Raw genomic sequence first — 17,680 nt, 5'->3', positions numbered from 1 at the left:
GCATTTAACCTTTTAAGATAAGCATATTTCAAATTCCCCGAGTCATCCAAGGCATATGGTTGAATTGAATGATCAGATCTCCACCTCAGCAATAGGCGGGAAATATGTTTGAGTCCTGAGAATCAGGACACAACTCTTCCCGTAGTAAGCATGTCCCATGATCAATAAGAGGTAATTCGATCCCACACTGTTATAATACTCATCAAGATGGCGAGAAACAGTAATCATAATGGAAACTTCTCCTATATCTCAGACAGTCCTCGGCAAAATTAAAGTATAAAATTCTCAGGAATATTCCTGACAAATGCAAAAAAGTCGGCAATTAGAAAATGATATGAAATATAGTTCAATTTTGTAAATATAATGTTATATTATGAAAATAAAATTTAAAACTCAAGAATTCATATTAAATAAGTTTAATAATACGCTTCAGAAATACACTTTAGAAAATCTAATAAAAACCGAATAGGATTTCCTTCCATTACTTACATATAAAATAAAAGTTCATTTTCAGAAATGTTCATTTTCTATTCAACATAGCAATAATTATTGAATTATAATTTCATCACATAAATTTCCATTTTTAATGGAAATGTAATGATTTAATATTTAACAGAAATGTTTTAAAACAATTAACAGACAACATAGTTTGTAATAGTTAATTATCGAAAAAAGTAAAAGTGAATTTTAGAAAGAAAATGGCACAGGGAAAAAAAAATACAAATCAGCTACAAAATTTATAAGAAACTTCTTATTATAACTTTTGAATATTTATAAAAATTTCAGATCTATTCAGTTCAGATCAATTCAAAAGAGAAATTCAAACTTAGAATGATTTGGAAAATTCATTATAAAAACTGACAAATATTTTCAAGGTTTCTTCAGCATAAGTATTACACAACCATGGGAAGGAGAAACATTAAAGAATCAGAATCTGTAGTTCAACATATTCATAGCATCTGACCATGCAGAATGTGTTGCTCCATCCATATCGGTGGCAACACGGTTGGTTGCAATGAGTCTGTGATTACTACCACCAATCCTTTCTCCACATTCATTGCAAAAACTTTCTTGGTTAGCACCTCCACATTCAGTTATACAGTAAACATGGCCATTCGGACATTGATACCAATGACCTTTAGTTAAACCCATGGCTTTCAAAATCGACTGCTTCTCCATTTCTGAAATATTAATCACAGCTCTACCAGCAAGTTCTGCGAAATGCTGGAAGTTAGATGTAAAATTCTTCATATTGGTCTCTTTAAAAGGAACAAATGTGATTATGATGGATAGTAATTTATCTAAATATGTTTTTGCTTCAGTGCTCAGGCTGGGAACTTTTTTAATTAAGCTCAATAGATTACCAGCCAGTTTCAATCGATGGACTTCCCAAGAAAGCTCTTTCAGTTGTTGCTCAGATGCTGTCAAAATTTCGTTTTGCATAAAACATATTAACCACTGTTTATTGTTTTCCATAAAAGTTTGTAAATTTAAAATTGAATTTCGAAAGGCGGCGTCTTCCGTTGTAATTGGTGCATAAATAGGATGTGTAGCATCAACTAGTGTTAATGCTATGTTAATAATATTTTCAATAGAAGTTAATTCCTGAATGCTTCTCATTCTTCCAGAAGTGAGGAATTTTAGAAGTAGCCTATAAATCAAATCAAGCTCCTTTAATTTGTTAGATGTCTCTACCTTTTCCAATATAGAACTTTGTTTCTGTATGTTAAGCTCTTTGTCGCCGAACGTTCTTTTTTTAACTTTTTCAATATCTGCAAGACAGGACTTGATGATATTTCCAAACCGCAAATTTTTTCGAATCACAGTTTTGCATCTCGGGCAGGCTTTCATCTGAATTGCTTTAGTCTTTTGGATGTCAGTCATCATCCACTGCGTAATACCTTGCAGTTCAAAGATATGTTTGCAATCCTCTAAACAAACAAATCTTGCATCAGCTTCATCTTCGGAGCCAAAGAATATATCCTTCACTTCCTCGTTACATTCTCTACACTCTTTAGGACAAGGTTCACCGCAAACACCAATACATGGATGTCCACATTCCAAAACTTCAGGACACGGTTCATCACATCCAGATCGATCACAAGGATCGCCACAGATTTGATTACATTTTTTGTGTGCACATTCCCATTCACATAGTTCGGTACATTTTTCACAAGGTTCTCCACATATTTTGGGACATTTGCTATGACTACATTCATTTGCACAAGGTTGTTGGCATGGTGGACAGCTTTCGGAACATGGAGATTTACATTCATGGCCACATACCAGAATACGCTTACATGGTTGTCTGCATGCGATGTGTAATCTACCTTGACGGCACTTACCGCAAGTACCACTGCACATATGTCCGCAAAATAATTCAGTCCTACAAGGCTCCTTGCATCTTTTGACCAATAAATCGATATTATCATATTCCGAGCATTCTATTACTACCCTGTGGTTGCATACAATAGATTTAATCCTTACTTTTTCCATACACTTTAAAACACAAGGTTCACTACATTTATTGGAACACAAATGACCACATGGCAAATATCTATCACACAAATGGCTACATGTAATTTCAGTGTCTCTAAGATGGCAAGGTATTTGTATAACATGATCACATCCTGGAATGGTTTTCGAAACTCGAGTCTCACAAGGAGCGCAATCTTTATAACACTTTTTCGTGCACGGATGTCCATAGTCACATTTCTTCGAGCAAGGCTTTAAGCAACGGATTTCTAGATGCTCAGAATCATATGGATGGCACATTAAAGAACATACATGACCACAAGAAAGCCGATACTCACATTTTCGTGAACAACCGCCTTCCGGCACAGAATCAAAATCTTGGTCATTCTGAACAATATTGCTAACACCAGGATGATTCTGACACATAAGCTGCAAAGAAGGACCGATGGCGTTGTTTTGTTTTAACGTTTCAACTATGTTTTTCCACAACTCACTTTTTTCAGCAAGCAAATTAAAATTTCCAATGCAGAAAAGGCCTTTTTTAGCTCTCGATAAAGATACGCAAACACGATTTGCTACTTTTAAGAATCCGATTTCACCTTCAACATTGCTTCTAACAAATGAAATTAAAATTATATCGTTTTCCTCCCCTTGATAATTATCAACCACAGTAAATTTTACTTCTTGTAAAAAGCTTTTTTTGTCGTTTTGCCGCTTTAATTCAAAAAGTTGTCCGGAATAAGTAGTGAGAACAGTTATCTGAGAAGGGCTGTAACCTTGTAAAATAAGATATTTACAAAGTTTTATAATAAATTTGGCTTCATGCTCGTTAACTTTGCTTTTTGAATCAAATTCTTGCGATTCATTAAACTCATGTGTAAGGAAAAACACATTTTTGCTAACACCTTTTATATTTTCATAGTGTTTGACACTTTCATGATTTTGCAAATTCGAATAAATATGAGGGACGAGTAAAGACGCAATTTCGGGTCTCATTCTGTGCTGAATATCAAGTCTATAGCAATCAAGCCCATTCTGAACCATTCTCTCAAACAAAGAAACATTTAAATTATATTTTGTAGCTAGTAAATGGACGGTTGGGCTAGGTCTTAATTGCTGGTGATCTCCAATTAATATGACATGTTGAGTGCCATGTGTTAAAGAAGTAACAATATGGCTTTCCAAGATTTCAGCTGCTTCCTCAACAATAAGAATCCTCGGATTCAAATTCTGCACTATGTGCCTGTATTTAGCAGCTCCAGTCGTTGTCATACCCACTACAAGAGCTTGCTTACAAACATAGATATCTTCCTCGGTTCGCATCTCACAGAGTAAATTATATTCATTTCGTAGCATCTCTTGCATTTGTAAACCTTCTTCTTCTTTCATTTTAATAAAACGTTCGAGCCACAATTTATAAAGACGCCATCTTTGTTCTATAGGCAACATCCAAACATTATTGACCCTCCTCTCCTCATTTTCAGTCATAGCTTTACTATTTTTTAGATAATGCCGGATATATTTTTTAATTTTTTTCCTGCCCCCTTGATATTGCCATCCATCAGCAGATACTGGAACTATATCAATTTCTTCATCGTCATTGTCAAAATTGGGCATTTCATACGAAACATCAGCGAATTCTTCTGAATTTATATCTCTCTGAGCTTCTATGTATTCAATATCAGCTTCTCCTTCACTAATTGCATCCTCGTCGTCTCCCAAAGGTGTATTATCAACAGTATTAGAGACGTTTCCTGTTGTACCTACATGGTTGGAATCTTTCTTTTTTACAACAATTTCAAAGCTATTTCCAAACTGATTCTCAGCACTGACACGAGTACCTAACCAATCCTCCACAAAATGACCATCATCTTTCAATCTGTAAAGTGAGCCAATACTCTTAAGAGAAGTATAATGAGAAGGAGATATGTGATCTTTCAACTCACCTTCTCCTAACACTGATAAAGCTGAAATATCCACCCTCTTTCGAATTCTATCAATATCTTCTTTTAAACGATACAATTCATAATTCTTTTGTCTTATGTTAGAAAATATATAATGTGGGACTTCTCTTTTTGCCTTTATTATTTTTTTCAAATTGTTCAATTGATATTGAGAAATTGCTTCATTTTTTCCACGTCCGCCTACTCGGACGATTTTTTGAGTAAAGAGAAGCAAACCTTCTAAGAACTGATCTAATGCATGGTTAGTATAACATATAACTAAAATTGGTGAAGGATTTCTCTCCGATTGCCATTTACTCACATTATGCAAGAGTAACTGTGCAATTCTAAGACCAACATACGTTTTACCCGTTCCCGGGGGACCTTGTATAATTGCAAATTCTTTCGTAACAGCAGCTTTGAGTGCTGCATACTGAGAAGGATCCAAATTCAATTCCGAGGACGTAGGCCAACGATTTTCTTCAAGAACAGGAATATCTTTAACCCTTTCTGTGACACTCGCAGGACACTTGAAATCACCTACAAAATTTCCCTTGCCATCTGCTTTGCCAACATTATCTAAAGGCAGTAGAAGTGGTCGCATGTCATAGGTTGCAGTTGCTGACAAATACTCCGGTTTATGCACACTTTTCTGGGTTTCAATTATATATCGTTTCAAAGGCAATGTATTTTCATTCAGCTGAAGCAATGCATCTAAATTGTAGCGATAGGCTTCGAAATAAGCACTAGTCTCAATAACCACAAAATGAATTAGAGGGTTTAAACTCAAAACGAAATCGGTCAACTCCTCAAAACGTATATATAATAAACCTTTAGATAGTTCTTTCGAATCTCGACGCGCAACTGTAGCAAAATGCATTGTTTCAAAGTCATCTGAAGAAAGACACAGGAGAGCACCAGTAAGAAAACGCTTGCTGAAATCCCACTTTATTCTGGCAAAACCAGGATCGTTAAAACATGCCATATGAACTAAACCTCCATTCACGAATTCTTGCTTCATGATTTGCATGTCTGAGTACACTCTCACATCCTTACACTTTTTGATTGGTTTATTTTGTTTCTTCAACCTCAAATATTCTGCAATGCCATCTCTTAGAGGCTTCACATAATCTTCTCTCAGTAGTCTGTACTGTACATCAAGATAATGCTCCGTGTTCTGATACTGCCCTTGAACAACATTAGCACGCAAAAATGAACAGGGCTGACGAATATCATTTACATTCGGCAAAATAGGGATTGAGCGATAATTTTCTGGTGGATCCACAAACTGCAATCTTTCATTCTGAGATGATTTTTTAACTTCCTTTTCAGATGTATATTTTTCCAATACATAAGTATTCTGTTCATCTATTTCTTTAAGCTTTGAAGTAGCTATAGAAGCTCTGTTACCCGACAAGAATTTTTCGCATGTTGTCTTCAAAAGTGGTAATAATATTGGGATAATTTCAGAAGCATTTGATGGCAAGGTAATCTGGAATTTATGCAAAAACTCTGTAAAACTAACCAGAGAATCTAAATGATATTCATTAGGTTTTTGCATTTGAAATGATGCCAGATACTGCTGAATATTTACCAGGAAGAAATTCCGATGACTAGTAATAGTATTTATCATTTTACATACATTATTATGCATATTTGAAGAAGCAGCAACAGCTTTTCCTAAAACTATTAGAATATATGGCATGAAATCACGCCTCATATTTTGGTTTAATAAAAGAGTAAACCCATTTTCTCTATCAGTAATAGTAAGCAAAACTTCAGTTGGATCTTTTTCTGATAATTTTTTCATTTGATTTAAATGCATAGGTTTAATGATATGATTTCCTCGGATATTTCCATCTTCAGTGGTATCCTCATATTTATTTGGAAAATCACGGTTGTTGTGCTGATTTGCAAATCGGTCAGAATCTTCAAGCTGACAAACTTGGTCTAAATTCTGAGTAGACTTTGATTGCTTCATGTTTCTATTTCGAACTCTTCTATTAGAAGAATGGCTGCGTTGATTTGATTGCGTTCTTGAATCCTCGATACGAGATGGTTGATTTGAATTTTGAACAGAATTAATTGTCTTCGTGTTGTTGTTTCGATAACTTTGATTTGATACATTGTTATTCTTTTTATCACGATATCTGTTTCTGTTCATCTGAGGTTCTTCGAGCTGTTCAAATCTATTGGAAGTCTGAAAGGAATCCACGTTTCTGAAATTCTCTCTTCGATCAATTTGATGTTCATAATTTCGGGTCGAATTTCCTCTGGTCGGAGGGTTGTTAGATCGAATTCCCCTGAAACCACCAGTCGGCTCATTTCTTCTAAATTTAGAAAATTCCTTCTCATTCTTGATTTCAGAATGATTAAATTGTACATCTTCATCACCATTATCTAGACGATTCCAAACAGCATATCTGAAAATATACAATAAAATTAGCTAATTAATTATGTTCGACTGCATCTATCAAAATATTTTACAACATAATTTACATACGGAAAATTTTAGATACATAAAATTCATACTAAATAATTTAAAATATAAAACAAAATCCTAACATCAAAATTTGAAGAAAAAACTTCCCCCCAAAAGTATTTATATAACAGATGTTTCCACCTAGGTCACAATAAATATGATAAAATAAATATTCTATATACATTTATTAAATGGCCGGACAGACAGCAATAATAATATCCTGATTAGTACAAAATGCCAACGACATTGTTATGATATCCACACGATATTGGGCGGTATTCAGAATGTTAGATAATATCGCGAAAATATCGTACAATTCTTGTGCTAATAAGGATTGAAACAATCGAGAACTTAAAACGGACTTCATTACGAGAATCTAAAGCGTCGACTTCTTCCACTTGAGTTGTTTTCTACTAGACAGTCGCCTTTGTAACATAACATTTTGATTGTTTACACCATATTTTTATTTTTCTTCTAGTTGAACAGCCCTTTCTTGAAAGGGGTAAAATTATATCAAAATCAGTAGAATCAGGAATAATTAACATTATCAATTATAGTTCCAAATCATGCAATTTTGTACTTTTAAATTAAAGCTATTTTGAATTTGACTGAGGTAGGAAATAGGATACGCCGCTCAAGTTAATAATAGACAGCAATTATTTTCAAACAATATTTCAACATTTTTTTCAGTGCATTCATCAAGAGAATTTAACACATAAAAATATTAGAACATTTACGATATATTTAAATGTGTGAAAAATATTTTATTTCAATATTTGCAAATAGATGGAGCAATTTTGCATCTATTTCCAGATTTCCAATGGCACATTTCACGTTACAAAATGCAGAATGTCTAAATTATAATAAATATGATATTACGATAACCACAAATGGTCAAATTTGTTAGCTCATGAGAAAAAAGTTTCTAATGAAATGAGTCAGCCGAATTTCCCTTTTAGGATACAATTTATCAAACTTTTTTACTATATGATACAGATTTAATTTTTATGAAATGCTTTTATACACTCCAATGACTATGAGACTTTGAAACTTATTCTAAACCATAGTAAAACACCATATAAATTTTTAAAAACAATTATAAGCTCATTCAATGTATTTTTTTCACATGCACATGTTGGTATTGGTAGAGAGCATATATATATATATATATAATTAATTTATTCATTTCGTAAAATATGTCTGCAACTTGAAAAATCCACTGCTGCACCAAGAAAAATATTTTTGGTTTAAATATATCTTGCTTGCTGGCAAAAACACGACGTATGTCTTCCATGTCACCAAAAAGCAACGATATCTTCAGCCTTCAAAAATGCTAATCATTATGGTAGCAAGGCTTTGAAAAGTCTAATATCATTCATGAATGTACGCACAGTACATCGCGTAATGTCTCTGTTGGAATAATAAAAAATTGCCAATAAGGAGAAAATGGCAAAAAATTTTCTGTCGAAAATTTCCCCCACAGATTTTATTATTTGTTTTACCCGATTAAAGGTAAGAGAAGGCATGACATTTCCGAACAGAAACCTGGGGCCCCTCGAATTCCCAATGGCTTCACACCTACTTTATGCGTTACTTTATCCTCTAGCCACTGACCAGTTGGTAGGCTACCAATGTCAACTTTTAACCCTCAATCATGCTCTAAAAACTGGCAGGCACTCTTTTTAAATACCTTTGGTGAAAAATCTCAAATATTTTAACAGAATTTAGTTTTAAACACCAGTAATATTCTTCTCAGACCAAAACTGTGTATTTAAAGCTAAAATGTTTAACTTCTAGAGTTATTTACATTCTGCATCAGAATTCTTCCCATAGACGCTGATATTCGTCAGACGTTTAGGAATATTATGACATCATTCACTTCTCATAAGATCTCCCATAGCTTTCTATGCACAGTCATTTAAATATCGGGGCCTTCCAAAACCTTAGTCATTCGTTTATATTTTGCCAACCGCTTTTATCCGTGCACTATCATGTGAATAATACGTAAGATTCCATTTATATTATTTTAACTTTTTTATCTGTTAATAAATTTTTACATTAAATCTATATAAAGAATAAAAATATTCACCTCACCTTCTCTTTTTTTTCTCTCCTTAATAAAATTGATTAATGCATTTTTCTTTATGATAACTAATCAGAGATAACACCGCCTTTTACTCGACAGTTTAAGTCGGAAACAGTGTTAATATGATTATTATAAGCCAATATTATAAACCAATTATAATGCGCGTGATAGTTCTCCGCTGTTAGCCTGCTATTTTTTCTAATGAAAATAAGTTGTGATAACATTATCGAGAGAATAGTTATCTCGCCTGGCGAGTTAACTATTGCCATTGTCTCATTAGGGTCATGTGATCTTCCCGAAGTGGGCGTGTCCTTCAATTGCGCTGCAACAGCTGGCCTCGTGTATACGCAACACTAAACAAGTAGTTGCATTTCCTCCTTCCTTGTCTGGTTAAGTAAAAATAATTGGGTGTGCTTTTCTTTTCATTTTTTTAGTATAAATTCAAAAATAGTCCGATTGAGCAGGTTCAGTTACTAGGCTTCTTTCAATTGAAAATACATTAATTTATTTTTATTTTTTATGGGTTCTTAAAATTAAGAAATCCATGAATATAAGTCTTAAAAGGATTCTTTTATAAAGGAATCAAAAACATTTTCAGTTTAAAAAATATAATTTTGGATTTTAATATTCATAAGTAATACCCAGATTTCCATAAATTTATATATATATTACACAGATACATTTTCAGAAATCTGTATAAGAAATATATGCAGTCATTAAAATATACTTAAGATATACTTTACTAAGAAAAAATTTTAAGAGATTGTTTCTTACATTTACAGTTCTGTTATAATTAAAGGTCGCATAATAATAAATAGTTGATTATTAAGAAAGAACAATTGAGTCAGGATTATGATTTTTCGAATAAGTTTGTGCAATATTCTCATTTAAGCTTAATCAAAGAAAAATCAGCACTCATTTAAATGTTCTTAAGATAAGTGAAATAAAGTTTATTTATTTTATTATAATTTGCAATTAATAATTTATTATCAAATTTTCACGGAATGTCATGGCCATCATTTCTTAAAAGACAAATTTGCACCTCATGGATGAAAATATTGAATAATTTTAAAAAACTAAAAGAATAACAAGAAAAATATATATTAATTCTACTTGCTTTGTAATATTAATATAATGAGTGGGGAATATAACTTCAATTTCAAAGATCCTAAAAACTGCCCCTAAGATAAAATCTGATATAATCTTAAATAATTTAGAAAAAAAAAAAAAAAAAAAAAATACATTACAAGCTTGATCCTATATTTTAAGATTGAGCTTAGTATGATTTTAAAAAAATTTTCTGAAACTAATTTATGTTCCATCATGCTATTATTAACTCTTAAAGTATATTATATCTGCTACTTAAATTGTGCAATTTCTAGACCACTGAGCATAATTTCACCATACAAAGAACAAAACTCACTATATGTTTAAAAAAAGCAGACAAAGACAATATAATCATAAAAACAATAAATAAAAAGTATTGTAAACCAATGTCAATATAATGAAATTTGAGAAGCAATGTTCAATTTTAAATGAATAATTTTAAAAGTCATTAAAATTAGAACGCCCCCCCCCTCTAAAAAAATATAAAATGAAAAATACTTACACAGAATTGCTTTTGGAATTAGCCATTATTTTGTAATAAACTTTGCTTTGAGTCACAATATATTACATCCCCTACAAACAGAAAATAAAAATAAAAATAAAATAGCAAAATAAAATAACACATATCTTTATGTTTTGGTATTGTGATAAAAAGAAAATTCTGAGAAGGGTAGGCAAGCACTTTTAGCATTCCATTTGTAAGCTCATGAAGACTTTTAAATATTAAAAAGATTTGGCTTCTTCAAATGAAATATATAAAATATTTATACATTTATGATAGTTGATATTTTTATGAGAAATAACAAATCATTTCTATTTGGAAATTCATTTCTTCACATAACATGATAATAAAAAGAAAATAGTGCTCACATTTCAATGCAATATAGTTATTTTTTCTTTAAAGTTGAAAATGAGACATCAAACATAAAGTTTGGTTTAAATAACATTTTTCAATTAGCACAATAATTTCCAAAACATGTACAAAAAAAACTTTTTTAATTGGTAAAGAATCTCATGATTTTGACACATAAATCTACTGTATTCGTGAAATAGTATCCACATTTTGGTAGGAAAAATAATGAAATGCATACGGCAGTTTTTTAAATGAAATAGGAAGTATTCAGTATTATTATCATTTTATATAAAACAGTAGTACTGCATATCATAATATATCTCAGACAAAGTAAGGTGCACAATACGTATTCAATTACAATGATTAAGCAAAGATATAAATTTATTTGTTTCAATAACATTCTACTTGACAATAATATTAACAAAAACAATAATGTCAGAACATAAGGTTCTATATGTCATGCAGTTTGTTAAGTAAGAATATTAATGAGATTCCTATAGAAAGTTTAATGTTATTATAAGTGAGAATAATATTTCTTAAAAGTTCAGTTTATACATTTCTTAATAGCCTAACAGTGAGATCCTATTAAATGTGTATGCATATTAAAGATTATAGAATATAACCAAGAATATCTAAAAAAATTTGAACATGTAAAGGCATCCTCCCTTTTTTTCCTGATCCTCTGAAATGGAGTAAAAAGATTATTACCTAAGCTGTTGATTTACATGATTTGTAAGCAGTGCTGAAATAACAATACATTCTCTTATTTCAGACATCTATACTTATAATAAAGCTCAATGTGCGTGTTGGCGCTCTACAGGTCAGACCATTTGACCTACAACTACCAAATTCGGTACATGTATATTTTGGAGGTCAGGAATGTGCACCTGGGGTTCTGTTTACTGAATTTTTAATTATTAATTAAAAACTAACTTTCCCATCAAAAAATTTTTCATTTTCCACCGCCAAATGAGTAAAGCTTCAGTTTTTTTCTCCCCATACTAATGAGGTTAGGCTTAACATTATATATTATAGGATACAGTGAAAAAGTCTTAGAGAAAAAAAAGAAGATGAAGAATTGAAAGTTTCTTAGACGGAAAAATATACCTTGCAATGTGTAATTTTACACATTTAATTTATTAAGTAATTATTTAATTTATTTAAGTAACTGCATTTTTAAATGCAAATAATAAAATTAAAAGAAATATTTAACTGAAGAAAATGGGGTCAATATCGTTTTTTTCTTTTCTTTCTAATTTATAATGTTGATATATAGTTACTTAAATAATACATAATCAATTTCAATATTTCTTTAACTAATGTTGTATATATGCATATAAAAGTCATAATCTTTTATTTGTATCAATCTAAAAAAAATAATGAGAAAAATAACTAACACTCTATTTTAAAACTTGTATTATATTAAAATGCTTTAAAAATTATTCCTGGGTCACTTTAAAATTAGAGTTCACCACAATAAAATTTTATATTACATAAAATAATGATCAATATTTCAGATTATTATTAATTTTGACTTTAATATCATTCGTAATAAGAAATATTGAATTTTGCAAAACATATAAGAATGATATTGTACCTAAGACTCCACAATGCATTTTATACTTAAAAGTGAAATTGTTTTAAAACTTTTTTTTTGCAAAAAACAGAATAATGATAATATTTTTACCTATTATTCTAGATGCTGTAATTTAGATCTCTTGAATTAATACAGAGCTATTTACTTACAGCTCTTATAATAATACAATTATATTTATTTATATTTTTTGCATTAATACAGAAATAGTCAATTCAAAAATGTTGTGCAAGTTCATTAATATAAATAAAGACAATATATAAATATATAGTACAAGTACAATCATTCACTTAAAAGAAAAATACCAATTACAAAAACTAAATAATTAATTCTAATTGAATTATTTTTTATTAAAAACAATTTCTAATAAAAATTAAATTAAATTTTAATCTAAAAGTTTGAAGGAGAATACTTTAGTTTCTTTTGAAGGAAAAGAATAAAATATAAAGAATCAATTTGCTATGGCTTCTTAGTTATTCTTATTTTATGCTTAATGTACATAAATATTTAATTGCACATGATAATGATATTTTTATTTATAGGCTTTAAAAACATACAATGATATAAATAACTGAACTTATTAAAAGATGATATAATGAAAAAAAAGATGATATTTTGATATACATTATAAAAATAACACTAAAGCAAATTTGCAGGATTTAGAAATAAACATTTACTTAACACGAATTGGGCAAATTAACTTCAGAATATTTCTTATATAATATTCAAGCTTCACTAATTTTTAATCAAATACATTTATACTTAGAGCCAAGTACTTATTCTTAAAGCTTTCTCCACTTGCTAAATTATTTGATATAAGTAAGAAAATCTACAAACCAAAAATACATTTGCAACCTTAAAGGAATATGTGAAGTAAATAATTAAAGAATAAAGAAGAAATTAACTAATGATGAAAAATAAAATCGATGAAAATTTATAATATTTCAACAAAATATTTAAAATTATTTGAATTTCAGAACTTTTTTTCTTACATGAAAGGAAGTTGATATATGATATGATTGACAATATTCGTAGTTAGAATATATAGTTTAAGAACTTAGGAACCCTCAATATTTACTTAATTGTTCATTGGCTCAGAATAATAAAAGGTTGAATTAAATCATGATTTTAAAAATTTATCCATAACCATTTAATTAAAATTTGAAGCTATTTGATATATTTTTAAATAAAAATTATAACTTAGAAATAGTAAGAATTCAGAATATAATATTTATGAAATCATATAAACTGAAATTGTTACTTTATTTCTTTACTTCTACTAAATTTTTTACCAAAAAATAAATGGAATTCTATTAAGTTCTAAAATTAATTTAACGAATAAAAACGTCTTGGAGATATTTAATATTAATAATACACTCACAGATTAAATTTCACTATACTTTACCTAAATCTGAGGAAGCTCTATTTTTAACTGAGCGCAATACTTTTACTAACAGACAAGAATATATTAGGGAATTTCCCCTTTTAAACATACTTCCATTCCTGCTCAAAAATTTTAAGACAATCGTTTTCTTTAAGTTCAATTTTGTGAAAAAATAAAAAAATTTCATTCCATACAGAAATAAATTATCTGATGCGGACCCCTTAAACGACTCTTCAATATAAAGATTTGCCAAGAGAGAAAAATAAATAATAATAATAATAAAAAATTAGTAACCTGACATACGAACAGCAAGAGAGTAGTAACACTGATAGATTTATTTTTTCTGGCTTGCAGAAGAGAAGGAAAAGGGAAAGGGACATATAACAAATCATACATTCACGCTAAAATCACATATAAAATAAATTAAAAATGTGAACAACTCCACCCAAAATATAAGTATATATATTTAATGGAATAAAATGAAAATGCTCCTTACTTATTTTGAACATGGACGCAAAACAATATCGAATTACACAGATACAACAATCATTCGCTTTAAAAATAGCATAAAAAAATATCTCACAACAGCATTATATTCCAACAAAGACTTCTATCGCATTTAATTAACTCAAATTGAAACCGAAACTCAAAATATCAGTTAAAAGAAGTGAATACTCACATTTGAATTGGCAATATGATTGGTTTAAAACAAGGTTATCTGAAAGATGATTGGTTGAAATTTATTTTCCGTCATTGATGCCAATCTTTCTCTTTCTATACATAAACCATTCAAATACAATATATGTAGTATGCACGTGATTTGATTTTCCCTTTTGTTAGTAAACAAGATAATAAGTTTTGATATTGATTTTTTTTTCAAAAATGAATTGTAAGAAACCCGCTTTTAGTTGTCTGAAGTATGTAACATATGCGTGGAAAAATCGTGTTTTACCATCAACAAAATATCTCCACAAAGTTGTTCAGTTTTCAACACAACGTAGCGACCGATACCGAGTTCATATAATACCGGCTTTGAAGGATAATTATATGTATTTATTGACTGATAAGTTTTTAAATTTCGGAATAGCTATAGATCCAGTGGAACCTAAAAAAATCCTGGATACTTTAGCTGCTGAAGGAGCGGAGTTGAAAGCAGTCATTACTACGCATCATCATTTTGATCATGCTGGAGGAAATAAACAGATCAGTGAGGTAGTTGAAAATCTAACAATATATGGTGGTGATGAAAGAATCGAATCATTAACAGAAAAGGTGTATCACAATCAAACTTTTAAAATTGGTGACTTGGTATTCAGATGTTTACATACACCATGCCATACAAGTGGTCATGTTTGTTACTTTCTTGAAGGTGATTCTTTTCGTGAGCCCATATGCTTCACTGGTGACACCCTTTTTATTGCTGGATGTGGCAGATTTTTCGAGGGTTCTGCTAGAGATATGTATAAATCTCTTAGTATATTATCAACACTACCTTTAAATACAAAAATTTACTGTGGGCATGAATATTCAGTGAATAATTTAAAGTATGCATTAACTGTGGAACCTGATAATAAAGCCACTGTAGAAAAACTTAAGGAAATAGAAGCAAAATTAATAAGAAATCACCCTTCAGTTCCTTCTACCATTGGAGAAGAACTTAGTTACAACCCATTTTTAAGAGTTGATAAAAAATCAGTCCAGTTATATACTAATGAAACTGATCCTGTGGCAGTAATGGCTATTCTACGTAAACTGAAAGATAATTTCTAACTTATTTGAATGACAGTTCATAAACTTACTGCAATGATTTCACACTGAAATCTCTATCAGGATATTAAATTTTTTGTTATAATTTATATAGTATTATTTTAAAGGAGGATCATCAATTCAAATTTTATGAAACGTTACAGTTTAAAATATTATATATTTTCTATAATTATTTTATAAAGAAAGGATCTGAATACTTTCTTAACAAATTTAATAAGTTCTCTTCTATACCAATATACATTTTTTTTTCTGTAAAGATTCCTATTAGAAATTTATGTAAATATACTTATTATTTTTTTTCTTTGAAAAGTAAAAATTTTAAGACTTTACAAAATATTGAAATGAATAAACTTAAAAATATATATAGCTGAAATAAGAAGACATTTCATTTATACTTAACATGATGAAAATCTTCAAGTTTATTTTGTTTGAAAGCAATATTTGGTTTTATTTTTTTGATTAAATTTGTGAAGTAATGTATTTAAAAAACTTTTTATCTGCTTTAATTAAATATGAACTACAAAATTATTATATTTTCGCTCTTTCTTTTACATTGTTTGTCAGTTATATATACAAAAATTTTTGATAATCAAAGGATAAAATTTTGATTTTCAAGGATTAAAAAGAAATATATTGAATAATTAAAAGTAAAAATGCTTCTAATTTTATGTTTAAAATTAATTATTTTACTTTTATTTAAAACAGACATCAATGTTATTCAAATCTCTTATCTTCTTCTAAAAGTCAGAACTTATTGTAATATCTATATTTTTGAAAATTCTTGTTGCTCATTTAGGTAACCCAACAACTTTTGTAAATTTTGATTTTTCCTTTTCAAATATTCATTTATTTATTTGCCTCTTAAGCAGAATCTATCAATTTCAATGACTATGTCTTTTTTTTTTTTCTTTTTTTTTTATCTTTTCAAATTAAATTAACTCTTAAAAAAATTGATCAAATTTCAAAAAAGAAAATATAATTTTGTTTCAGCTGAATATCAAAATTTTAAATTTTACAATGTTATCAAACTTGTTAGTTAACTTTTTTGGCAGCAAAATTATTTATTAATTTTTTTATGTAAAAATAGCCTGAAGGAATGATTTTTTCCCAATCTTCTTTTATTCTTAGTTCACTGATATGTTCAGTGAAGTAAGTCTTTTACTGATTGCCATATTAGATATGTTAAAGAACTTTAACCTGTAGCTTATGGGCAGTACAACTGTTGTACCAAAAATTTTTTTATCTTTCCTTACGGCTCGGTACAACAGCTGTACCAGCAACCCTAATTGCTTCAAAAAATCCCTTCCCTTTTGTGTTGCACTCCTTAGGGTCAGGCAGCAGTTATTATAATCATTGTTGGCGCTAGTAAGTCTTGTGAACCCTGCTTTGGCAGCATTTTTTTAAAAAGTAGTATTCCTAAGAAGTATGGAAAGATTTTGCATAATTTCATTTGAGAGTAGTATTCGATTGAAAACTTTTGTCTTTACCCCATTTCTTAATTTTTTAAACTTAATAAATTCCTTAATATTTTAACTTAATATAATTTTGTAACTTTATAATAATGTATGTTTTTAGTTGGGCCCACAATATTTGATTGGGATAGATTATTCTATTAAATATTTGAACCAAGAATTCACGAAACATTTGAACAAGAAAAATTACTTGAAGTTTCATTTCTTACGGAATGGTATTATGAAGGTAATCAGCACCCTAGACAAATTGTTACTTCTTTGCTACTATTCATCACAAATGATGCAGAAAAACTAAATGGAAACTCATTTTTTTTTTTCATTCTGTCATTATATTTTACATTGAAAAGTGACAAAACACTTTGTTTTGTCTTCATGCTTATACTCCCCCCTTCTACTGGAGCCTTGGGCATATATACTTCAAGAGTCACTAATGTATTAGTCTAACATAATATTAAAGAATCCACAACTTAAATTTTTTTTTTCAGCTTTAAATTTTAATATTTGAACTGGATATATT

General features: G+C 29.5%; 2 protein-coding genes across 3 annotated transcripts; one reads left to right on the top strand and one right to left on the bottom strand.

Moving 5' to 3' along the window:
- Window positions 1-497: 497 nt before the first annotated feature.
- LOC129965775 (NFX1-type zinc finger-containing protein 1-like) lies at window positions 498-14,557 on the bottom strand. 2 transcript variants are annotated; one of them, XM_056079951.1, is made up of 3 exons: window positions 14,219-14,237; window positions 10,596-10,666; window positions 498-6,841 (listed from the first exon to the last, which is right to left on the bottom strand). In XM_056079951.1, exons 2-3 carry the CDS (start codon window positions 10,619-10,621, stop codon window positions 928-930), a joined length of 5,940 nt encoding a protein of 1,979 aa, XP_055935926.1. In that variant the 5' UTR covers window positions 10,622-10,666; window positions 14,219-14,237; the 3' UTR covers window positions 498-927. The 2 variants fall into 2 exon arrangements, with proteins under 2 accessions (XP_055935926.1, XP_055935925.1); XM_056079950.1 differs by lacking the exon at window positions 14,219-14,237 and adding an exon at window positions 14,421-14,557 and having other exon boundaries at window positions 499-6,841.
- A 159-nt stretch (window positions 14,558-14,716) lies between these two features.
- LOC129966109 (hydroxyacylglutathione hydrolase, mitochondrial-like) lies at window positions 14,717-15,776 on the top strand. The gene has a single exon (XM_056080489.1). It carries the CDS (start codon window positions 14,807-14,809, stop codon window positions 15,692-15,694), a length of 888 nt encoding a protein of 295 aa, XP_055936464.1. The 5' UTR covers window positions 14,717-14,806; the 3' UTR covers window positions 15,695-15,776.
- Window positions 15,777-17,680: the final 1,904 nt, after the last annotated feature.

The sequence above is a fragment of the Argiope bruennichi genome, chromosome 4, assembly GCF_947563725.1.
Source record: "Argiope bruennichi chromosome 4, qqArgBrue1.1, whole genome shotgun sequence".
NCBI classification, from domain to species: domain Eukaryota; kingdom Metazoa; phylum Arthropoda; class Arachnida; order Araneae; family Araneidae; genus Argiope; species Argiope bruennichi.
This window is presented reverse-complemented; position numbering and strand designations above follow the sequence as displayed.